This window comes from Bactrocera neohumeralis, chromosome 2, assembly GCF_024586455.1.
Source record: "Bactrocera neohumeralis isolate Rockhampton chromosome 2, APGP_CSIRO_Bneo_wtdbg2-racon-allhic-juicebox.fasta_v2, whole genome shotgun sequence".
NCBI classification, from domain to species: domain Eukaryota; kingdom Metazoa; phylum Arthropoda; class Insecta; order Diptera; family Tephritidae; genus Bactrocera; species Bactrocera neohumeralis.
This window is the reverse complement of record NC_065919.1, coordinates 25,043,577-25,069,683: the sequence shown is the minus strand read 5'-3', so window position 1 is coordinate 25,069,683 and position 26,107 is coordinate 25,043,577. Positions and strand designations below refer to the sequence as shown.

General features: G+C 37.1%; 1 protein-coding gene across 3 annotated transcripts in view; it reads left to right on the top strand.

Annotated features, from left to right (window-relative positions):
• LOC126765057 (zinc finger protein rotund) overlaps nucleotides 1-23,540 on the top strand; it is a 119,636-nt gene extending 96,096 nt beyond the window's left edge. For 2 of the 3 annotated variants that reach the window (XM_050482660.1, XM_050482674.1), the window contains 2 exons: nucleotides 19,303-20,383; nucleotides 22,885-23,540. In XM_050482660.1, coding sequence (XP_050338617.1) covers nucleotides 19,303-20,383; nucleotides 22,885-23,201 — 1,398 coding nt within the window. In that variant the 3' untranslated portion in view covers nucleotides 23,202-23,540. Of the gene's footprint in view, nucleotides 1-16,294; nucleotides 17,267-19,302; nucleotides 20,384-22,884 lie in introns of those variants that run through there. The other variant, XM_050482669.1, reaches the window with a different exon arrangement.
• The last annotated feature ends 2,567 nt before the right edge of the window (nucleotides 23,541-26,107 follow it).

The window sequence follows — 26,107 nt, the reverse complement described above, 5'->3', positions numbered from 1 at the left end:
CATATTCCAGAACGCTAAAAAAAGAATTTCAGAATTCTTTCAATTTGATACCGATATTGTATATTTATATTATTGTAACTTTCAATTTGTATACCTAAAATATTGATATATTCCTCCCATAGCTGTTTATTGTAAAGGTTAAGCAAAATTACTAGCTCGTAGATGGGCGTAATCGGTTCACTGCCGGACCCAAAAAAAGCCATTAACCAAAAACCTATAAAGTCTAACTAAGCACAAATCAAAATATACTTGTAGAACTCTAATTTGTTACGGGGGATGCCAGTAGCCATGGGCATCTGTGGGAAAAACATTTTGAAATTATGGGCATGGCCCCGTCCTCTAATAAGTTAAAGCCTATATCTCCAAAACTAGCGAAGCTACACCAACCAAAATTTCTGGACACAAATATTATAAGAAATTCTACGGACAGTGTGCAAATAAATGAGACGGGATGATAACCCCGTTTACTCCCCGTATGACGGTACCATTAAAACCTATTTGAAGCGCCATAAATCAATAACTAAATAGGCCAGAAATATTAAATTTTACCCGCTTGATGCTATGATAGGGAATTAATGGACCTGGGTCAAAGTTGGACGATAGGCGTGGCACCGCCCACTTTAAGTTGAAAACATTTATGTCCAGCCTCGCTTGACCGATTTGAACTAAGTTTGCTGCGTGAAATTCTTATGTTACGGTGTGAAAATGGGCGAAATCGGACAACAGACACGCCTACTCTCAAATAACACAACTTTAAATTCCATCTGATTATTTCCTTTCGGGTGTACTATTCAAGGATCAGTTAATATAACAGGATAAAACTTTGCACAAATAAAGCCCTTAGGATATACCGAATATTTGGACCGCAGTACCTATAGTTGACCTTTCACCGAAAATATTAAGTAATTTATCAGATTTAAATTTGAAATTCAGAGAGAGTCCTTTCCTGATCGCAGTTTGTCTGTAAGCAAGTGGATGGAATGGGGTCAATACTTCCTGTAGCCCCGCCAAAGTTTTTCGAACTGCATGTATGTATATGAGAGTATGAATAAAAGTATGAGAGAATGTTTTTCTTATAACGCTGCACATTTGTACTTAGAATGAATAAAATCGGGTTATATATTTATGTACCTGAAAGTACTTCCCTGGCTGTAATCCTTGCAAGTTGAAAGAGTATGAAATGTTCGGTTATACTCGAACTTAGCTCTTTCTTACTTGTTTTCTCTTCGTTTTGTTCGAAAACTAAAAATTTAATAAAATAATTGGGATCATGAAGTAAAGTATGGCTTAATCACTTTTCTTTATAAAATATGTTAATTGTGGAGAAATTTTGGTACAATAACCGACTGTGTCACTGCAGAACTACTTACCACGCGATGAATCATGTACATGAATCTCTGTTAAAGCGATGTTTTCAGAAAAACCCTCAAAGCATTACACTGCAGATCAAAATCCTTACAAAACATGTCGTTGCGAAGGACTGATGAGTTAAACAATTTTTTATTGTGTTGCATTTCTTTGAATCCTGTTATTCCCAAGCATTATTCACACCATTTCCAAATGATTTAACCTGCTCAATGAGCAGTATTTACCGTCGAACACAGATCAATTCTTTCATGGTTGGGAGAAGCGGCATGGCGCCACCAATGATCACATGGATATTGTGTCAGTTTCAGCGTCTGTCGTATGACAAATCTGTTAACAAGCTGGAACACCCAAAGAGTATCCCAGAACTTTTGTAGACAAAAACAACAACTGGCAGCAGTCGAGGCAAATCTGTTAGCGTTGGTAATTTGATAGGCTGTGAAGAATGCCGAAGTACCGTTTTCTACTACAGTTAACCAATTCTTCTTTACGCTTCTTTCGTGCTTGTTTTCGATAAAATAGCAACAGCTGTTGTGCAAAAATATTATAACGAGTATCGAGTGAAAGTGTGAGTATACACAGGAATGAATCAGAACTAGCGTAAAATTATGATAGCCAACGTCTGCAACAGGTGGAGTGTGTGTGAAGCAAAGCTAAGAGTAAGAGTGCAGGTGTGATCATGAGTAAGTTGGAAGGATAAGCGACAGCTATGCGCACGTCGCTGGCATGGCCAAGTGGCAAGGATCACTTCGTTCGGCAGATCAGTAATTCAAAGGCGCGCGTAAAGCAAACAACGTTTTTGCTCAAGTGTCGGATGATCCAGCCAAAAATTAAGAGACTTTGTACTAGTGATTTGCCGAAAACGAACTATTTTACTAGTGAATTGTAATCAAAATAAAGGAAGAATCGTGAATCGTTATAATAAACAAACTACATCGTCAACCTTTTAGTGTAACTGGACTGCGAATTAGTTTGGAGTTAAATTAAAGAAATTGTTTAAATAAGAAATGTATTTTGTGAGGTGCAAGCACAGACCTATATTATACTTTTGTTTTCTAATATAACTATAATATTTAATACATAAAATTGTTTGTGATTTTAAAGTGAGTACGAGAAATAACGTTTATTTAACAAAGCTGAAAGGTTCTCCAGAGACGGGCACAGCGAAAAGGAGGACGGCTCAAAGCTATAACTGAGGCACAAATTTGGCTTTAAAACTGAAGTTTGGTATAGAGGCCGAGAGCAGTTATAGATTTGCCCCCTGCAGGCTAACCACAGTCTTTAATACTTATGTATGCTCAGTGTTTCAGAGTTTGAAGTAATGACGGAAAAAATGTATTGAGCTTTGTTCCTTTGACGGCACTTGAGAAGTAGTAGCATGGTTCGCCTGACTCTAATAACAAGCAAAACTTGGTCTAGATAGGCTGTATCTGGGCTGAATTGATGTTTAGGGAAAATAGTTTGCTACTTTCATCTCGTCTGAAATCTGTTATAGGACTTTATATCCCATTAAGCGAATGCATTCTACGCAAATGGTCTACGATAAGTAACTGATACTTCTTGAGTCTTGTTTCCCGAATCGTTTGATATGGCAAGCTAGAAAAGAACCGTATGGTATTATTTATTTCAAAATCATAAAAACATTTCCATTGTGTGAATGTCCAAGATTTTTTTTCTCAAAATGCAAGTTGAACACTGTCGTTTACTATGGCTAGCACACTCATCACGAATATTCAGAGGGTGTCTTTCAGTCAAAAATTATTGTAACTTACTGATTATAAAAACTGAGCATATTTGTTCAAACATAAGGCACAAACCAGAGCCAAATTGTAAAAAATCTTAATATTTTCTTTATTTTGGAAAATAAATTTTTGTAATTAAAATGACGAAATGAGCAAAAAAAAATATTTTCAGAACAAAGTTTTTGAAACAATTACGAAGATGTCCAAACCATTTTTAGAAAAATTGTTTTTATTGGCCGAAATACTTCCTTGAGCTTTCATTTTTAGAGTGCATAATTAAACAAGAAAGGATAGGCTATGTACGGGTAATACCGAACATTTTATACTCTTCCGACTTTAGGTACATAAGGTTTGTTACTTGCACAGGGTCCAAGGCAAGTTTTCACTCGATTTTATTCATTCTAAGCACAAAGATGCACCGTTATTAGAAAAACACGCCCGTTCAATTGTATTAATTTTAATTTTTTTATTTTAATATTATATTTCAGCTAACTCATATATTAGACGATATTTGCGCTATAAAGTCACCCGGAAATTCGAAAATCTTTATATTAGGTGTATGGAGGCGAAATTTTGACAAGATTCAATCCATTTTTTAAATAGAGGCATACTACTATTAAAAAGAGATTCTCTTCGAATTTCGATAACATATCTAACACATTGATCGATATTTTCGGTGAAAAGTCAACTATAAATACTGAGTCGACATATTTTGTATCTAGGGACTGCTCAAGTTTGCTTCGATTTGAACAATGTTTAGTAAAACATGGCGAACCTAAAATACTCGTTCAAAGTTTTATCCCGATATATGAATTGATTCTTTATTTGTATAGTGAAGTACTTGTAATAAGCTGGAATTTAAAACTGTGTTATATGGGAATTAGGCGTAGTTTTAGCCCGATTTCACTCAATCTGTAATAACGGAATATTAGGAGAACGTTATGTGCCGAATATGCTTGAAATCGGTCTAGCAGGTCCAGAGATATGTGATTTTTCCTAAAAGTGGGCGATGTCAGGCACATATTTCAGTTTCGTTTCATTAAAGGTTAGGTTTCACCACTAAAAATATAAAAAGGATACGAACTTTTGCGACTGTGACAAGAATACGTTTTCTAGTTTTTATTATACCCTAAACAAGGTATATTCAGTACGATGAAGTTTGTGCCAGTTAAAGAAAACGTTAAAGACCCAATAAATATATATATAAATGATCAGCATGACCAGCTGAGTCGATTTTGCAATGTCCGTCTGTCTGTATATACGCGATCTAGTCACACAGCTTTGGAGATATCGATCTGAAATTTTGTTAATGTTCGTTTCTTCCCAAGAAGGAGCTGTTTTGTCGGAACCGACCACTATATATAGTTGCCATACAAACTGAACGATCGCAATGAAGTGTTTGTTTGGAAATATTTTTTATTTGACGAGATATCTTTAAGAAATTTGGCACGACTTTTGTCCAAGGGAATTGTTTAATCTCCGAAGAAATTGTTTAGATCAAATCACTATAGTTGATAGCTGCCATACAAACTGAACGAGCAAAATCAAATACTTCTATGAAGACTATTATAGCTTCCATGCAACCGAACTTAAAGTTTTTTCTTGTTTGATTTTTATACCCTGAACAGGGTATATTAAATTACTCACGATGTTTGTAACACCCAGAAGGAAGCGTCGGAGACCCTATAAAGTATATATATAAAATATCAGTATGTTGAGCTGAGTCGATTTAGCCATGTCCTGTCTGTCTGTCCGTCTGTCCGTCCGTCCGTCTGTTTGTATATAAACAAACTAGTCCCTCAGTTTTTAAGATATCGTTTTGAAATTTTGTAAACCTCATTTTCTCTTCAACAAGCTGCTCATTTGCCGGAACTGCTGATATCGGAACACTATAACATATAGCTGTTATACAAACTGAACGATCGGAATCAAGCTCTTGTATGGAAAACTTTCACATTTGACAATGTATCTTCACAAAAGTTGGCACAGGTTATTTTCTAAGATAATAATGTAATCTCCGAAGAAATTGTTCAGATCGGTTAACTATAGGATATAGCTGTCATATAAACTGAATGATCGGAATCAAATGCTTGCAGGGGAAACTTCCTCGTTTGACGTGGTATCTTCACGAAATCTTACATGGATTACTGCTTAAGGTAATAATATAATCTCCGACAAAATTGGTCACATCGGTTAACTATAGCATATAGCTTCCATACAAACTGAACACATAGTTACTAAAATAAATGCCCCTGTGAAGGGTATATTAGCTTCGGTGCGGCCGAAGTTAAAGTTTTTTCTTGTTTGAATTTTTTTTTAACCGAGAACAGGGGAGTTTCCCTACAGGGCACAACATAATGGCACTTGTGTAGGTATCTAATAAAGTATATACATACATATGTATGTGTGTGCGTAAGTAAATAAAATTAATTAATTAATATGGCACACGCAATTAAATAAAGAAAAAATAATAATTATATCTAAATAAAAAAAGAAATCAAATGCGGGTTTATGCAAGGATGCAACATTAAAGCTATTTGCTATGCAGAAAATAATTATGAAAAATTAAAAAAAATGCTTTTAATTAACAATGAACTGAATCATAGAATAATTTTGCTCATACATATGGATTAAAATTAATCTATACATAATTACTATACATACGTACATTTCAATGTAAAAACGCCGGTGCCGTCAAACTCTAACACATTCATCACTATTATACAGACGTACAGTCTACATAAGTATGTATACGAGTATTCATTTGAAATCGTGGTATTCAAAAATTTCAGCATCAAAAAAATTTAATAAACGAATTCTGACTAAATAAATTTTGACGTCCAATCTTACAATCTAAAAACAGGGAACGTCAGCGTACAATCTTGAGCACAGATGATAGGCCTATCACAGAGTACAGCAAACCTTATCTCTTAGCCTTCATAAAGGGTGATCCTTTTCGAGGTTACCTATTTTTTTTAAAGAAAAAACGCAGACATTTCAAATTCAATGGGGAATGTTTATTATCATTCGAAAGAACATATTTTGCACTTATTTTTGAAAATTATCTCTTCTAAATGTTGACTGCGAGTAGGTCTCAGATGATTCATCCGTTGAGTCCAATTTTCGAAATGACATGCATGCTGTTTTGCTCCAAGGCTTGAATCGAAGCTGGATTATCCGCATAGACTTTACATTTTACATATACCCACAGGGATCGACCATCGACCGAACCAAAGCGTGAAATTATCTGCTCACCGAAGTGTACTCGCAATATATCCATTGACTGATGCGATGTGTGGGAAGTGGCGCCGTCTGCTGAAACCGAGATCACGAGCTTCAATTTCAGGCATCAAATAGTCGGTTATGATGTCGCGATAACGGTCGCCACTGACGGTTACGTTCTCACCGGCGTATCATTTTTGAAGAAATATGGACCGATGATTCCACCGGTCCACAAACCATACCAAACCGTTGCTTTTTCTGCTTGGAATGACAGCTTTCGAATCTCTTTAGGTTGCTCTTCGGTCCAAATGTGGCAATTCTGCTTGTTTACATAACCATTGAGACAGAAATGGAGAAATCGCTGAAAACAAATTTGACTCGAAAACGATGGATTTTCTTGAAATTTATCAAGACGGCATAGAGCAAAGCGATGTCGCTTGGAAACGTCGAGCGGCTTAGTTCTTGCACAAGCTGTATTTTGTACGCTTTCAATTTAATATATCGACGTAAAATGCGCTAAGGCGTTCCATACATACATTAGTCCGAGTTGCTGCGAACGTCGCCGAATCGACTCTCCGCGGTCTTTGTGTACACTCTCAGCTACGACTGATTAAAATTCTTCATTGGCTGCACAACAGCCAAACAGACTGTGATCTACTCAGTCGAATGTTATTCAATATTGGTTGATGGTGTTGCGAATATTACTCTCAGTAGACCGATTATGTTGGCCATAAGTTGAGCGAAGCGCGCGAAACTTAATCTTTAAAGAGCGTTAGTTTTCGTAATAAAGTTGGAACTATTTGTGAACGTTGTTCAAGCTTAAGTCTTTCTATGGTGAAATGCCAAACAATATTGAACAAAAGTAACATGACAACTTGACACGACTCACGCGTGACCTGTCAAAAAAGGATATAAAAAAGTGCCAATACTTGAGTCGCCCGTTATTTAAGATGAAACAAATGCATCGAGAGTTGTTCACCAATTTTCTGTCAAAAATACAGCTTTCACTTCTTATGTTTTTCGTTCACCCAATACTTAGTTTGTCGTCTTAATGAAAGCCCGTTTTTTTCTAAGGCATCTTTTTTCCGAGGGACTGCCAGCAATGACGTTGTAATGGCCGAGTTTTGAAATCTGTCAAACTTTGTAAAACATCTATTCTTGGAATAATAACAAGTTTGAAGAATATATTTAACTTATTATATGAAAACAAAAATTTCAAATAGGCTCAACGCCATAGAAAAGTTGTGTGTGTCTGTCATGTTTTGAAAGATAGTCCGGAGGTGAAAGGTGTGTATATAAACCTTACAGATTTGTTTTTGGCATTGGCTCACTACTATTATTTTGACCGCGACTGTACATGCATAATCAAACTTACTTAGCCACACACATTTGTGTTCTTTCTCTGTTCTTTCTTTTTGTTGTTTGAGATTTGAATTTGTTTATATTTATGTATGAATGTATGTGCGTCAATGTATAAAGTTATACTGTTGAAACAAAAAGACTCCAAACCAGCTAATTTGAACGATTAAAAATTAAAAGAAAAACTTTCAGAAACGATAGTGTGTGATATTTGCAATTATTTAGACTGTGGAGTCGTTTTTTAACTGCACATTAGGGTAGTCTCTATTTAATAACAGGTGTTATGAATCAGAAACTCTACCTGCTCTAAGTATGTAACTGTGACAAATTTGGGATCGGTTACTTGTAGCATTCTCCGATGGTCCGTTCGTTGTTCGTGAAATTTAAAATCATTACACAAGTTTTGTCGTCAGTACAGAGTCGGCTTTTAACTCTATACATACATACTTATATGGTACTATGTAAATGCTTAGAAGCTTTATTAAAAATATAATAATCTAAAGCTTTGCATTCCCGGAATTTCAACTGTCTCAGAATTTAGATTAGCCTTCCGGCATACTTTGCCGTCGGAAATAATAATGAAATTCCAATATAATCTTGTTTCTGAGAGGAAGTTAAGCTGCAGGAAAACGATTTCTGCAGGAAGGTCAGTTATAAGCAGACTAGCTACAGTAAACACTGCGAAATAAGTACTTCGTACGAAGTATTCATGGTGATAATTAAAATGCTCCTATCCAGCAAGGCAGCATAGAGTACTTTTCTTTAGCTGCTGTTTAATAGTAAGGGAGATGAGAGAACAGAGTGAGAGAGAAGAGAAGAAAGTGAGAGATAAAGAATATAATGTAATTGGCGATGATAATACAACCGATTTAAATTCATGTTGCATTATCTGAATAATATGAGTGATATTTTTAATCAATGTATTTAATAGTTAATGTTTGCCCGAATGTTATCGATGCTTTTATCTTGGTGTCTTAATCGGTTTTGGAGGTACGTGCATTCTGTTGTCGAACTACCAATTTTCTAACAAAGTAAGAGGAAGATAAGACAAAGTGGGTTTTCTCACTCTACTTAAGAGACAACTACACTGACTTACCATATGCCGAAAAAGTGAATCTGAGCCAACTGACATGAGTTTTATTGTATATTATAAAATCCTTGACAATTTCTCCATACATCGTGATTCAGAAAATATATTCATATGTAAATTAACGTATATATTCAAAAAAGAAAAGCTCCTTTAAGGGATAGGTGTGGTGAGAAAGAAGAAAAAATTAAAATTTTAATTAATTTTTTGTGATAATTTTTTTTTATTTTACAAAAGTAAAATCATGCGCATTAAATAAGGTTCCGACTTGACTTGTGCAAAATAAATTATTATTTGTAAAGTAATGGCTATTTGTTTTGATTTTATCCTCTTAGTTTTTATACTCTCGCAACAAAGTTGCTAAGGAGAGTATTATAGTTTCGTTCACATAACGGTTGTTTGTAAGTCCTAAAACTAAGAGAGTCAGATATGGGGTTATATATACCAAAGTGATCAGGGTGACGAGTACAGTTGAAATCTGGATATCTGTCTGTCCGTTCGTCCGTCCGTGCAAGCTGTAACTTGAGTAAAAATTGAGATATCATGATGAAACTTGGTACATTTCTTGGCTCCATAAGAAGGTTAAGTTCGAAGATGGGCAAAATCGGCCCACTGCCACGCCCACAAAATGGCGGAAACCGAAAACTTATAAGGTGTCATAACTACGCCATAAATAAAGATATTAAAGTGAAATTTAGCACAAAGGATCGCATTAGGGAGGGGCATATTTGGACGCAATTTTTTTGGAAAAGTGGGCGTGGCCCCACCCCCTACTAAGTTTTTTGTACATATCTCGGAAGCTACTATAGCTATGTCAACCAAACTCTACAGAGTCGTTTTCTTCAGGCATTTCCATATACAGTTCAAAAATGGAAGAAATCGGATAATAACCACGCCCACCTCCCATACAAAGGTTATGTTGAAAATCACTAAAAGTGCGTTAACCGACTAACAAAAAACGTCAGAAACACTAAATTTTACGGAAGAAATTGCAGAAGGAAGCTGCACCCAGGCTTTTTTTAAATTGAAAATGGGCGTGGCGTCGCCCACTTATGGACCAAAACCATATCTCAGGAGATAGTAATCTACTAATTTTACCAAAATAAAAAAATATTCATAAATGAACTTATTCGGTATATATTTTTATTTTTAAAACCTGCATGAAATGTCATAACTTTGAAATAACCAAATGGGTAGAAATCGCACCCAGGAAACATTATCAAATTCATGTCGCATAGCACAAAAATCATAATAACAATGACAACGTTGAATGTCTTCTTTGTTAATACGACGTGGTATATACGTGTGTTACGAAAACCAATGTATGATAGCGAAATAAAAAATATAAATAATAGATGAATTTGAAAATCTGACTACCCATAATAAAGTATCACTGGACAGCATACATGAAAATTGGTTTACTCCATTATCACTTGACCCACAAATCATGCGAGTATATAAAATATATCGGTGTAATGATCGTAATTATTGGCATTGGATGTTGACATAATGTTAAATTCTTAATTTATTCTTCAAAATTTATGTCGTCCCTTTCAAAGTAATTCTTCTTGGCCCTAATATACTTATGCCAAAAATTGTTTCCATACCTCGGAACAGTTGTTCTAGCCAATTTCCGGAATAGCCTTAAATGCGCGTAGCGATTCTCCTTTAATGTCATCAAATTACTCAAAACGGTTTCCCCGGAACGGTCGTTTGAGTTTGCTGAATAGCCAGAAGTCACACGGAGCCAAATCAGGTGAATACGGGGCCTACGGAACGATATTGATTGAAAATTTGGCGAAAACTCACGTAGAATCACAATTTTCGTGGTGCAAAAACCACGAGTTGTGGGCCCATAATTTCGGCCTCTTTTTACGAATAACTTTGCGCAAACAACGCACAACACTCAACGAGTATTCCTTGTTGACAGTTTGGCCGGTCGGAAGGAATTCGGAGTGCAACACACCTCGATAATAGCAGAAAATTGTCAATGTAATCTTGATTTTTGACTTGATTTCTCATGATTCTTTCGGCTTCGGTTCGTCTTTGCTATGTAATACAGCCGATCGCTCGTCTATTTTCGGGTTGTAATCATAGATCCGAGACTTATCGCCAGTAAAATATGTTTCATGACATCCTGATGGTCGAAAAGCATTGGTTAACGCGACGCTGTTTTTCGAATAAATTGAGTGGTTTTGAAAGCAATCCTCTTTTTACTTTTCTGAGGCCCAAATGATTTTCAAAATGGTTTTCACTGATCCTTTCGATATTACAACGATGGCAGTAAGATATCTGACTGTTAATCATCGATGCCCAAGAACCAATACTTTTGTATTGTTAACGTGTTGATCATCAGTTGATGTTGATGTCCGTCCTGCATGTGGTTCGTCATCAACGCGTACTCGACCCTCGTTGCATAATTTGTACCAATCAGAAACAATAGCTCGCGACAAAAAATTATCGCCGAAGTCCTTTTCCAACATTCCGTACGTTTCGGCACCAGAAATACGATCCAGAACACAAAATTTAATGGAACTTCTTTGTTGAATAATTTCACTCGTCGTAAAAATCGCCGAATGCACTTCAGAAAGACAAGCGTCTACTAAACATTAATGATTATTTCGAAGTCACATTTGTCAGAGATGTCACTGACAGTAATACCAACCTAGAAAAAAATATTACGACGAAAAAGTCTTACTATTTTTAGCCCACAATAGTATATCAGCTGGAACTTGCGTACTGAAGACGGAGTATGAATAATATTTTTTTTTTTTTGTTCTCAAATTCTTTATTTACAATCTGTCTGTATTCAAGACAATAAGCAAATGTTCTAAAATATACATAACTTTATACTGTTGGACCCCAGTGGGCGCAAAAGTAATATTTTATTCTATACTTAGCTTAAGCTAATGATTATTTATTTCCTGTACGGGAGGTCTAGAATATGAAATCGTTTCAGTCGAAACGTTTCATCTGTTTCATCCAATAACGCAATAGCTAAAGGGTTGGAATGATTGCTCAGCCTTTCAAGATATCTAGAACTAAATTTCCTAATTTCGTCTTTGACACTTGGTATATTTAGGTCGTTGTTAATTGTGATATTTGAAACAAACCAAGGAGCATCCAGAATCTTCCTGAGGGTTAAGTTCTGATAACGCTGTAATATTTCAATATTTGAGTTGCTGCAAGAGCCCCAAAGCTGGATTCCATACGTCCAGACCGGCTTTAGTATGGCTTTATAAAGTAAAATTGTGTTTTCAAAACTTAATTCAGATTTGGGTCCAATAAGCCAGTACATTTTATTAGTCTTTACTTTAAGCTCTTTTCGTTTTGCCTTAACGTGATTTTTCCACGTTAATCTTCTATCAAGATGGAGGCCTAAGTACTTCACTGTATTGCTGTTAGGAATCTCTTCATTGTTCAAATAGTATTTGGACAGGAGTCTTTTTTCATTGTAAATGTGATATGTATAGATTTATCTGTATTAATGGCCATATTCCATTTTTTAAACCATGCCTCAGTAATTCGTACCTGAATAATATGACGACAAATTTAAAAAAATTCGAGAATTCAAAACGTATTTCATCTAAATGTCAACATGACCTTTAGTTTCTGTAGCGGCAGTAGCGAATAAATTAGAAGACTCTTTAGGTTGACGTCTAAATTTAAGAACGCCAGTGAGGCTCCTTATTAGCATCTACTAAGCTGAAGAAAGCTTTAAATTAAGGAAATCTATTCCGCTAATATGTTTTTCCTTGACTCTTGTTGTGTCCCTTGTCTTCAAAAATATGTACATATGTATCTCTGTTGACAATCCAGTTCACCAAAAAGTTATGCATATTTTCTTTACACTTCTGTTTACATTACGAAGGAAAGAAAATACAAACAAAACATAAAGACAAATTAATCAGTACTGAGCTTTTTGTCAACCGCGATTTGTCGCGCCGCAATTTTTTTTGTCTTGCTTAGAATATGGTTTTGGGAGTGACGCGGCGACAGCAACCTCAGCAGCTGAGTTTATTGGCACGTCACGTGTATTTTGGCGGTGCTTTCATATATTGTATATACATATATACTATTTACTCAGATATTGTTATGCATACATACATATATACATACATATGTACATGCACACTGTGGGTTCACTGTGCTCCACATACACAAATGATGTGTGTGAGTGTGTGCTTTTGTTTAGAATTGCTTTTATACTCGATTATTTACAAACTCACCACGTGCGTCAAATTCAATAAATTTTGTTACACATAAGCGCTCGCTGCACCAGCTAACGACTGTACATACACACACAATGTGCAAGTACGCGGCAGTGACTGGGTTGTGTGTTCGATTAGAAATTAGAGGCGCGAAAAAGCTTTGCTCGCTGGAGAGGGGATTGACGGCAAATAAAATGTGTAAATTTTATAGAGTTGAGTACATAAGTACATATAAATGTATGTATATGCGTTGATACATATGTGTTTTCGCGTAAAAACCCATCTATGCATGTGGTGTGTGTGTTCATCATAAATACATTTTTTCTAATCGCAATCTCTACTCGAAAAGCGGTTGGCCCCAACGCAAAAACAAAACAACACCGGTAAGCCAACATAATCAAATACTCTCACACATACACTGGCATTTGCGTGTGTGTATGTGTGTGTGTGTGTTGGCGCACTTCTGTTCATTCATTCATTCTAAGTTCATAGCGTGGGAATTTGAATATTTCTAAACCTATTTTTTCGTATGTATCAACAATCGCTGTCGGCTTTTTGTATTACCTTAGCACTTTTTGCGAATCTGCGCAAATATTCGCGACAGTTTGTGTTTGCATTTATTTGTTGATTCTCTTTGCTGTGTGTTTTTATGGCAGGTTTAGCTTTTTGATCTTCTTTTGACTTAGTTTTGTTTAGAAATATGTCAGCTGGTAATAGTTTATGTACTTTTTTTTGCTTTTGATTCTCGGAGTTTCATGCATATGCATGTTTGTGTGTATTTTTTTTAACGCTTAGCGTAACACTGACCTTGACAAATGAATCTAGAAATGGTAAAAAGAAAAAACGATTTAGTTATGGACTGTTTTACATATACATATGTACATACATATGTTTATACATATATGATATCAATGTATATTTTGATTTTTTATGACGCGTACAAACTTACTATGCGCTAAAAGAATACAGTTAGGAAAGTAATCCAGTTAACGGACTTAGCTGGTTATTTGAATACGACTCATGAGCACTTCGGCTTTGAAAAACAAGAAAAAAAAATAAACTGAATTTGCCGGTCAGTTTGTACGCCAGCTATATGCTATAGTGATCCGATTTGAACAGCTTCTTTGAAGACTATACCGTAGCCTTGGAAAATAATCCTCCACATCACATTTTGTGTAGATATCTCGTCAAATAACGGGGTTTTCAATAATAGCGCTATAAAAAGCAATGAAATTCTTTATTCCTGTGAAAGTAAATTCGATGTCATTATGTATGGAACCCGATTTCATTTGCATGACCACCACGGCACGCTTGCAGAAGTCCAGACGCTGAACCCAATTCTCGACGGTTTTAATACATAAATCGGCCGATACTACTGCAATTTCACGTTCGATATTCGCATGAAGTTCATCAATAGTCGCTGGCTTATTGGCATGGACCATAGACTTGATGTAGTCCAACAGGAAATAGTCTAACGGCGTCAAATCGCACAACCGAGGCGACGGGGTCTTTTCGTGACCAAATTTGGTTTTTAATAAATCAATTGTGACATTCGCTGTGTGGCTTGTGGCGCCGTCCTGTTGGAACCACATACTTACATATCGTTCAAGTCCATATCATCCAATTCGAGCCAAAACTATTCGGTTATCATTGAGCGGTAGCGATTCGCATTTACAGTACCGAGCCGTTCTTGATCGTCACGAAGTGAGTGTGGCCCTTAATTTTTTCGGGATGTATGGAGTACGTGCGGATTACTGCCTGACCAATAACGCATAATTTGCTTATTGACGAAGCCATTCAGCCAGAAACTAGCCTCATCGCTAAAGATGATTTTTCGATGAAAATCCGCATCATTTTCAAGTTGTTGCTGAGCCCAATTCACGAATATAAGACGATTCAAGCGGCTTCAGTTCTTCTTGTAGAGATGTAGGCCAAGATCTTTTCGCAAAATTCGCGACAACGGTGTGATAGCGATGCCCAACGCTTGAAAACGATGTGTCGGAGACTGATTTGGATCTTTCTCAATTGATGCGCTACCGGCAGCAATATTCCCTTTCGAGAGACTTCATGTCTTTCTCTCACTGACACTGGAATATTTTGTATTACGCCTGTGGATTTCACCACTAGACGCAAATTGTTGATCTGACAGGATGAAACCATAAATTGGACGTTGCGCTCTTAAAGTTGAGGCGACTGACTCCAAATTTCGGTAGTAGTTTTAAAACTCGTTATTGGATCATATATCTATATATAGAGAGGGAAAAAATATGGCGTCGTTTGCTTTCCCTCGTTACAAAAGTTTTCCATGCAAGCTCTTGATTCTGATTGTACAGTTTGTGTGACTGCTATATGCTATAGTAGTCCTGACACTTCAGTCAAATGAGCAGCTTTTCTGGATAAAAAGTACGGTTCCGAAATTTCAGATCGGTATCTCAAAAACTGAGGTACAGACAGACAGACAAAAAATCGACTAAGTTCGTCGTAAGGTCTCCGATGTTTCCTTCTGGGTGGACTTCATGGACTTTCGAATCCAGTTGGCGGCGCTAAAACACTATTCCCACCATATTTTGTATGAAAGTTTCGAACTGTGGCCGCCAAGCATTCATACTTTTCCAAACATTGTTTAGAAAGAAAGTACAAAGAAGTACAAACTTTAACGAATAGACTGAAAAGTTCGCAAGGGTTTAATGAAAGAAAATTTTTTTTGTGCAAACTTCAATTCTATTATTAAACATAGTTGACAACGAAGGCAACAAACCCATTTTATTAATATTTTCAAAAGCGCTTTTGTGGAAGATTGCTTAAAGTCTCAGTGTCGGCGGTTACGGTTTCAATGTCGCTAAGTAACTCTTGAAGTCTGAGAACAAAACAAAGTCGATAGAGGCCAGCCTTTGTGTACATATATGGTGGTGGATGCGGAAGCAAGTTTGCTATATTTTTTTTTGGTTGCAGACACAATGCATTGTCTTAATTGAGAGCTCACTCTCAACTAGTTTGTACAGAAACTTTTTTTAGGTCATCCAAATAGTTTTGAGACTTCTTTGTTTTTTTCAACCGTATTTTGAAAGTGGAGTCAATCTGGTAATTTGGATTTTTTAAAGAGGTCTAAAAAGTTTGTGATATGGTTCTTTGGCTCTGCAAAATATTCTGGAAAGGGGAGTGAACGAGGTTGACTTGAAATGTTTTGTTGGTTATTTTGAAGGTCATCTTGTAGTAAGATTTTGTGTGTTACTTGTAAGTTTCCGCCAAAGCGATATTGACAACTACTTCTTACGAAATAAAATACTTCCGTAATTATAGTTTCTGCAAAACTGAATTCTTAATTGAAACTCGTGAATTAAAGCCGCGGGCTTTAAATGAACTGTAGATCAATAAAGCCCGAATCGTTAAATTAACAAAAAAAAAACAGTGTAAAAATCTAATAAAAAAAGCCCGTAATGGAAGGCCGTCTTATCGAGTACCGCCCAATTGGAGGTGGGCTTGACTACCATCACAACTCGCCGCTGATTGGCGAAATACCACCAGCTGGTGGGGACTACACACATGCCGTCCATCGCTCCATCGATCAATTACGCAACAGTTTGAACGAGCGCGTCGCGCTCGGTCCGTTAAGCGTGTTTTCGAACTCATCCGCCGATTTGCGCTCTTCAGTATTGTCTTACAGCCAGCAGCAGCAACAACAACAACAACAGCAGCATCATCAACAAGCCTCGCAGTCACAACATGGACAGCCACACGCCACACAGCAGCAGCAACAGCAACTACCGAGCCAATACGCACAGCTGACGGCCGCTAATGCCAGCAACGCCAGCGGTAGCGATTTGCTTGCGCAACAGCAGCAGAAAGTTAGTACCACTACGGGCGTTGCGCCATCAGCTGCTGGGGCAGTCGCCAGTGGCAACAACAACAACAATAATGCCGTTGGCAGCGGCGGCTCGCACGCTGCTAAGCTCACGGTCGACACGAATGCGATTGTCAGCTCGACCGTACCGAATGGGGCAACAGCAGGCAATAACGTTGGCAGTAGTGGAGGCGGCACCGTTTCTGCAGGCTCCGGAAATGGCAGCAATGTCAGCAGTGGGGGTGGTGGCGGCGGTCGTGGCCGCAAGGCGCGTATTTATCCGAATCCTAATCAACACATTATTGTGACCAGCAACAGTGTGGACCATCACCACGCTGCAGCGGGTCGTCATCATCATATTGCCAGCGATGGTGTTGGGGGTGGCAGTGTTGGGTCGACAACCAGCTCACCACGACATATGGATGTCAAAGATCCGAAGGTACTTAAGATCGCGATAATCGCTGTTCTTCTTAATCTTAATCTTAACATATTTCAGATGAATAATTTAATTTTATAAAACTATTATTTTCATTTTCTGTACAGCCTAGAGCTGGCATACATACTTACATATATGTATAAGGAATGTAATTACAGAATCAAAATTTTTTAAAAATATATTCGTCGTTCAATGAAACTTCGACAAATTATGAAATATTAAAAAAGTTAGCTCTTATACCATATTTTTATCCATATATGCCTATATAGACTAATGCAGAATCCTTTGAAAATGATAAAAAAAAAAGAAAAAAGAAACAACTCATACTAAGATGAAACCCATCGGAAACGAAAGATAAAATAACAAACATTAAGGGAAAAATAATTTACGGGTCATATGAGATAAAGAAAAGGAAAGGAAGGGGCGTGACTCAAATTTTAAATGTTGAGATTGTTTCATCTCGATTTCCGGCAAAACCACGAGCCCAATAAAAGGAGTTATATGACAACGTTGGTCTATAATAATTTTTTCAGAATATTGATGAGAAAAACAAACAGTTTTTTTTCACATAATCAAAAATTAATAAAAAAATTACCTTTTTATGCAAACCCAGAATTTTTTTTATTTTTTTATTTTTTCTATATTGACTAATATGGGAAAAAAACGCTAACTTTCAACCAAAAAATCTCAAGTCGCGGTTTTCTCCACTGCCGATATTTAATAATATTATCACGTTTTCTTAAAATTAAAGCCCCTTGGGTGTCACATCCAATAGAACTGTTCTTCCACTACTTCCTCTCGCGGGTACTGAGCCAAATACTTTAATATCATCGAAGGGTCTACTCGGCGAGTAGAAAATCGTTCAGCTGCCTGTTGTGATTGCAGCTTCTCACCGTCGTACATTCCTTGTATTTGTTAAAGGGGTTGCTTTGCTGCACAGAGGTGTTTACGAATCTTGGCTTCAACAAGATAGTGGTCCGAGTCAATATTAAGACTTCGGAGTGTACGCACGTCTAAAACACTAGATACGTGTCTTCCGTCTATCACAACATGATCGATCTGATTGGTGCCTTTTCGATCCGGGGACAGCCAGGTGGCTTCATGAATTGTCTCATGCTGGAATCTAGTACTACAGTAGTCGATCAGCATCAACCTATTTGGGGAGCTGCCAAAGATGCCTTATTTGCCCACTCTGCTGTGTAAGTTGCCAAGCACGATTTTGACATCGTGGCGGGTGCAGCTCTCATAGGTGCGCTCCAAGCGCTCATAGAAGGCATCTTTGGTCACATCGTGCTTCTCTTCCGTCGCGGCGTGGGCGCAAATCAGCGATATGTTGAAGAACTTCGCTTTGACGTGAATTGTGGGTAGACGTTCATCCACAGGAGTGAATATCAGTACTCGGCGACGGAATCTCTCTCCCACCACGGATCCCACACCGAATTTGCGCCCCTTTATATGGTCACTGCAGTAAATGCCACTTTATTCTAAGGAGGACCTCAACCAGCTGGCCAGCGGCACCTTCCCAATTAAGGGCCGGACATTCCAGTTGCATACCCTCAAATCATAATCCTTAATACGTTTTCAGGGGTCGTTATCAAAAGAGGGAGCACTTCTCCGAGGCTGTTGTTTCCTTTTCATTGATAGTGCTTTTTACGTGACGGGTCCCAAACCCAGCGCACAAACCTTAGAAGGCATGGTTTGCTTTCTAACTTTAGCTCGACTTCAAACGGATGTTTTTTTGGCTATCCAGGGAATATTTGGTCTAAGACCGGAAGTCGTGAGCTGCCTGAGCCATATTTAAAAGAATGGTTTCTAACAGTTTAAAAGTCACTGGCAATCAGAGAACTTTCCTCACTTGCGTGAACTTCTACACAAGACTCCATTCTCTATCCTCCATTCAAAATTAGCTGATAAAAAATCAATTAACTAATTATGAGAAATTTAGTAAACATATCGAATGTATGCTATACATAGATAAATATTTCATTTTCATTCACAATTGGCAACTAATTTGTTTGCTTTCAATATTCTGTTCTTAGATTTTCAGCTCGAAAGCGGACTTGCAGCTGCACACACAAATTCACATGCGCGAGGCCAAACCGTACAAGTGTACGCAGTGCTCCAAGGCGTTTGCAAACTCTTCCTACCTGTCGCAACACACACGCATCCACCTGGGTATAAAGCCGTACCGCTGCGAGATTTGTCAGCGCAAATTCACCCAACTGTCCCATCTGCAGCAACACATCCGCACCCACACCGGCGACAAGCCATACAAGTGCCGACATCCCGGCTGCCAGAAAGCTTTCTCACAACTTTCCAATCTGCAGTCGCACTCGCGTTGCCACCAAACGGACAAACCCTTCAAATGTAATTCCTGCTACAAGTGTTTCTCGGATGAGCCCTCACTGCTCGATCATATACCCAAGCACAAGGAGTCTAAGCACCTGAAGACACATATTTGCCAGTATTGCGGCAAATCGTACACACAAGAGACATATCTAACCAAGCATATGCAGAAGCACGCGGAGCGCACGGACAAGCGACCACCGATCGCCGCTTTGACCGCGAGTGGTAATGTCACCGGCGCTGGCGCGTCCTTAGGCGGCAGTGCTAACAGCGCGCCTGGCAGCAATGTGAATGGGGGCAATATGGCAGGCGGTGCTGCGGGCGGCACTAGTGGGGTTGGTATTGGTGGTGCGGGTGTGAGCAGTTTGCCAAATTCGAATACACACAATCGCCAGACGCTTGGCTTGCCGCCGGTGTCGATAGCACCCACCGAGCATTCGTATTGGCCTAAGGTCAGTCCAGACTCCGCCGCAAATATGACAGATGTCATGCATCAACAGCAACAGCAACAACACCAACAGCAGCAGCAGCATCACCATCATCAACAACAGCACCAACTCGGCGGCCAGCAACACCATCATCAGCAGCAACAACAGCAGACGCAACAACAGCCGCCGCAACAGCAACAGCACATGGACTTTTCGAATGTAAATTCAGGTGGCGGAAGTAGCGCTGGTGGCGGAGGCGGAGCCAGTGGATCTGGTGGGCCGCCAAACGGACATGGCGAGCTGCAAACGCATCATCGAATGAGCGACAACGGTCGGGACGAAATCGGTGAGTCAGTTCTTATCTACCTGAAACTCATTATGTCATTATGGTAATGTAGATACTACCCTGACTCGTCTTTTACGTATACTCATACATGAAGAAATTAGTATTTTGTGAATTGTCAATAGTCTGAGCGTTCCAACAGCACATTTTGTATTTCAAATGGGTGAGATCTAGAGGTCTGGCAACCAGTTATATGTCAAACTTCACACTCATCGAATGACTTTTCGGTCGTATTCCAGGAGCGTTTTGTGTCCGTTGAAACTAATGGGAAATGTTCATAATTCTTACTTATGTGGCTGCAAAGTGTTTCATTGACGTCGCTACTGAAAACATTTGTAGGTTCGTAGCAATCCTATGTCCGTTTTTCATATTGTCAAGATGTTTATTGTAACGACTTTGGCGTTAGTGAATGAACGGAAGCTTCCAAATCTCTCTTCCATGCACATCCCGGTCGTAGGAATATGCTCAGTTTCAAAATCCAGTCTTCTTTCTCAAAGGAAGTTTGACTATAGGGCATCAAAATGGAAGCATATTAGCCTCTGATTATCTTACACCAGAACTTCAACTGCCAGCCCAGCTCATTTGATATATAGTATATCCCCCGCTTTGTCATTAAAAGAACGGCAAAACGGACTTTTTTTGAGGGCATGATAGTTTATATTTATTCTTACATTTGTGACCCAAGGTATCGGATTTATTTTGCTTAAATTCAGGTAGATAGTCCATACAACCTAGTATATTTTACTAAAAGCCACACCCTACTCAGCATATATGGCAAATTTCCTTTAATAATACTTTAGTTTTAGAAGTGGCGGGTACAATCTCGTCATACAAGAGCAAAAATCGCTACTGCCGCACAGTGTTGCGAAACCGGAATTTTTTGGAAATCATATTGCCTAAACTGTAATTTTAATTGTATCGATGAGAAACTTCTACAGATTGGTCAGAATGAAATCCCAAACAGAATGAGTGAAAAAAAATTTACACCGAAAAAAATTGTTGGGTCAAATTTTCAACAAAAGTAAAAAAAAAAGTTGTTTACAAAAAAATTTATTTTAATTCTTCTTTTATTTCTGATAAATACCCTATGATTAGTTTTTTAAATAAAGTATAGGGTGGTCCGAACAAGAATTATAAACGTCAAATTTTCATGATTTTTCGATATTTGTTGAAAAACTCTGAAATTTTGTATAAAACCAAAATCTATTTCATTTCTTATTTGAAAGGTGGCAATAAAAGCTTTAATTTGATACCGGTTTGAAGTCAATAGCTTCAGTTTTAAGAGAGTTATGCTAATTTTTATGGAGTGCTAGAATAGATGAGGAATAAAAAAAAATTTTGAAGATACTATTTTATAACACAGGCATATTTTATTGCATTCTACAGAAATATTACAAAGTTGGATGATTTCCAACTTCAATATAGCCCTCTTGAATCCAGTCCGTAGCTCCAAGCCGTTCATACATCCTGTTAAACTCTTGAAAACGTGTATTGTACTTATTGACAAACTTTTTCAATTTATCTTTTATGTTTGGAAATATTAAACTACTTTTCACTCCATGCTCATGATCAAGCAATTCCAAAACATCCTCCACGCTTCTAGTTTTACTCTGTTGCATCAACTCATGCAGTTCCTGATAGGAAATTTTAATGTATTCCATAATTCTTGACTGTCAAAATTATAATTATGTATATATTCTGATGAAATATTCGAACCATTAAAACACTTATATGAAAAACGCACCAGAAAGCAATTAAACCGGTCTGAAAATAATAAAAATTTGACGTGGGATGACGGAAAGTCACCCGAAAACCAATATGATTAGATTATTCAGTAAGTGATTCGAAGAATTTCCGTTCTATTTCTATGGAATAAATACTGAGAATGATATACTAAAATCGCTATAACTCCCAGGAGGGCAGGTATGGGCAGCTGATTTTTTCACAGTTCGTTGAAAACAAATTATGTAACATTTCTGTAGTGGTTTGGAACTGGGACTCTCTGGGACTTTTTAGATATTGCTTACCTAACCCAAATTTTAAGGAAAAATGGACCTTTAGTCGGGTTTTCGCTCTAAAAAAGGTGCACATGAAAATGTCTCAAATAACATTCCTTTATTTTACAGAAGATACTTGTCCGAAGGCAGATTGTTTTTCCGAATCAAAATATCTGTCACCAAAATCAAATGAGATCATTTTGAATACAGCCCTGAAATCCCCTCTTTTCGTGAAAATTTTGTATATTTGACTTCTAAAATCAATTAAAAATCAACGGGCCAATATAAAAATAAGCTTTATGTGTTTTTTGTTTACTTGGAATGTCTGTGACAAAATTGCATCATTAAAAACACTGAAAAAAATAATCGGAGAAAAGTTACTTTTCCACTAGCCGCAACACAGTGTGCCGTCTAAATACGATCACACTAATATTTGATTTTACTAAATTATATAATTATAATAAATATGTTATTATATTAACAAATGTTTACCCAATTTCTTTTCAGTGTCTACACCATCCACTGTTGGACCATACGATGCGGCGAGTATCACGAAGACTACTAGCAATTCAGCGTTCACCCCGATCAATTCAATGCCGCCACACTTGAATACACTTAGCCATCATCCTATGGCGCAGCGTCCGTACCTCTACGATGCTATCAGCTTCCAGAATAAAAATGTCAATCAAAATAATTCCAATTCATTTCCAAACCAACTGATATCACTTCACCAAATTAGGAACTATGCGCACCAACCGGCCGGTCTGATGGCGGGCGAACATTTACTCGGCGTTAGTGTGGGACCGGGTAAAGATAAAGGATAGCTATATTTTTAAGTGCGAAAGCACGAACGATTTGGGGTCGATTACTTAGATGTACTAGATGAATATGTGAACTAAGGGCTGCTTTATTTGGTGCGAGCATTTTTGTGATGAATTGAATAATGATTATTTTTAAACTAAAATTCAAATCCTGTAATTAAGAAAACCATAATGCAAAAGTGAAAAAGCGTTAGAAAAGGTCGTGAAAGAAAAAAGAACATATATGTACATGTGGATCAGAAAAGTTAGGCGATTAAACGGACTTACAAAAACTGGCCAGAGGCAGAGAAAGTTTCTTTTATATTTAATTCTTGGAAAAATAAATTGGTTTTCTGTGGTTAACACTATTTTTTAAATTAATATAAGTATTTACATATTTAGTTTGCTCCCACGATAAAGTAGGGTTTTGAACTTCAATTTCCGTCCATGATATTTTTTAAAAGTACATAATCGGGTACAGCACGCCAGAACTATTTTGGCGATACCAAGAAGAAACTGTCACTTATTCATATTTATACAACTTACGATTTGACTATATATTTTTATAACACTTAAGGTCTATGGCGGAATAGTTACCTGGAGACTCTTCTGAGAATCGATGAATTAACAATAAATCTGGAGCAGCTTAATAAGGTTTGGAGAGCACAAAACGTCTCTCTCTCTCTCTCTATTAAAAAACAGTATCTTTTTTGAAATACACGAAACGAAGTTTATGAAAGAGATTTTATGATCTTAAATTTCTCTCTTGATGCATAAGATTAAGCTACGCTGAATAAATGAGAGTAGTAGATGATGGTTTGGGATTCACTATAAAGAGTTCTTGGCTCACTCAACCCTACTTCTAGCTGATCCAATGTACTGTGATCAGTTGCTTCTCGAAAATGACGAACTTACTGTGTTAGAAATGGTGTTATTCTAAATCCACATCAGCCAACCAGTTTCGTTATTTTCCAATCGTTTGGCTAACCAACTTACGAGTTTAATAACATCGGTCAGCAGCATTTCTGGGCACGGGCGTTACATATCACAGTTTTGTTGCTTTTTTTACTACGAAATACGAATAAGAATATGATAATTTTCTGCAATACTGCCTTAAAACTGTTCCAGTTTTTTGGGGAAAATATCACAATCCACTATTTTTTTATTAATTGAGGGCTTATACCTGTAAATATTCCATCTGTTAGTTTCGCCCCTGAAAGCTTTGGAAAAAATTCTTCAAATAGCAGAAAGCTTCGGACTAATCATAAGAGCATTTAGAAATTGTTTAATAAGAGATATGCAATGATGACATTAGTACAGTTTTAGGATCGACAATCGACCTCTTTCACAATGCACTTTCCCACTTCGTAATATGTGAGCCGGAACATTCCTGCTATCCCATAGGGAAAGGCAACAGCAGTAACCTACCATCTTGAAGTCTCCAATAACGAAATATTAAATAATAAAGTCCCGTTAATAGCATTTTAACTCTCGTAATTGTAATTTTCTTTGAAATATACGGAATGTGCCCATGGGTTACATGAAGAATATTAATTTCTTCAAGTAAACCTTTCACGTCATGGCAGAGGCCAGCTTCCTTACTGAAGAAACAATAAATATTTTCATGTCGTTTTCTTTAATGCCAATTCGTATATCAGAATTCACCAAATTCCATTGTTAATTATTTATTAAGTAAAACCCGAGTTAATGAAACGCTGATTCCAGAACGAATTCGAAATTTCAGCTGCCTATAATTTCTTAAAAATAATCAGAATAATATTTCCGCGTAATGATCCTTTCCCATATATATTTGCTTATAGCTATGCATAACCTGAATATATTAAGTAAAACCCGTGCTGACAAAACAATTTTTATTGACCTGTGTAATAAGCGTAAATGAGTACCGCAAATCGCCATAACCTGAAATTAAAATTACATTCAATACAGTAAATAAAATACTTATTTCGCTGGACCCAGCCGTTCTGTATAATACATTCTACTTACTAGGATTTGAATTGATTCAACATTTCTCCATATTTGCTAAAAGAATTTCTCAACCAATCGTGAGCCATAAATATTGAGCTCCAAATTTAAATTAAATTAATTTTACCACTGCACTGGACTTTCTGATAATATATTTTCAAAAAGAGGGAATTGTTGAAATAACCATTCTTTTTTCAAAATATTTTTCAACCTAAGCCTGTATTACAGCCTCCAAGTTATTGTTTAAAACTTACATTTCTTTATCCTCCTTCTCCAATAGTTATTACATACCCAAAACATAAAGAACTTGATTGAAATGAGTTGTTATAAAATAAGCGCATTAGGGTGGACTGTAGGGCGATTCCAACCAGTTGGTAAGTTTGGAGGTATAGAGATAACATTTAAAAAAAAATTTACTAACATAAATTTTCCATTTTCCACAAATTTGTTGTTCTGATTTCCTAAATGCCATTTTCAGTTTTGAGTCATCTTAAACTAATAAACATAACGCTCAGCAAAATATTCTAATGTTTTTAAAGTTATGTACCAATTTAATCATTTTAAGTCTAATAAGTCGACTATTGAAGTAAATACTACGAAACAAGCAACCAATTATGAATTTTATAGTATTTTTTCCACGCTGCCACCTGTTTTAGTTTAACACGACTGCAATAGTTTTTGAGAACGGTAGCCACGCATTTAAAGTTTTCATTCAGTTTAAATGATAATTACAATGTCTGCATTAAACAGAAGACAATCTGACGCTTAATGGTTTTCACCTACCTAGTACCACGATAATTTATTGAAGAAAGTATTTCTTTGAAGCATCGAAGTGAAGCCGGCACTGACTGCTTCGGCATTGTCGAACGCTAGTAGCGCTTCGCCAACCTTTTTCACTGCGCCGACATTCATTGCAACTATGAGACACGTGATCTATACTTCGTCCT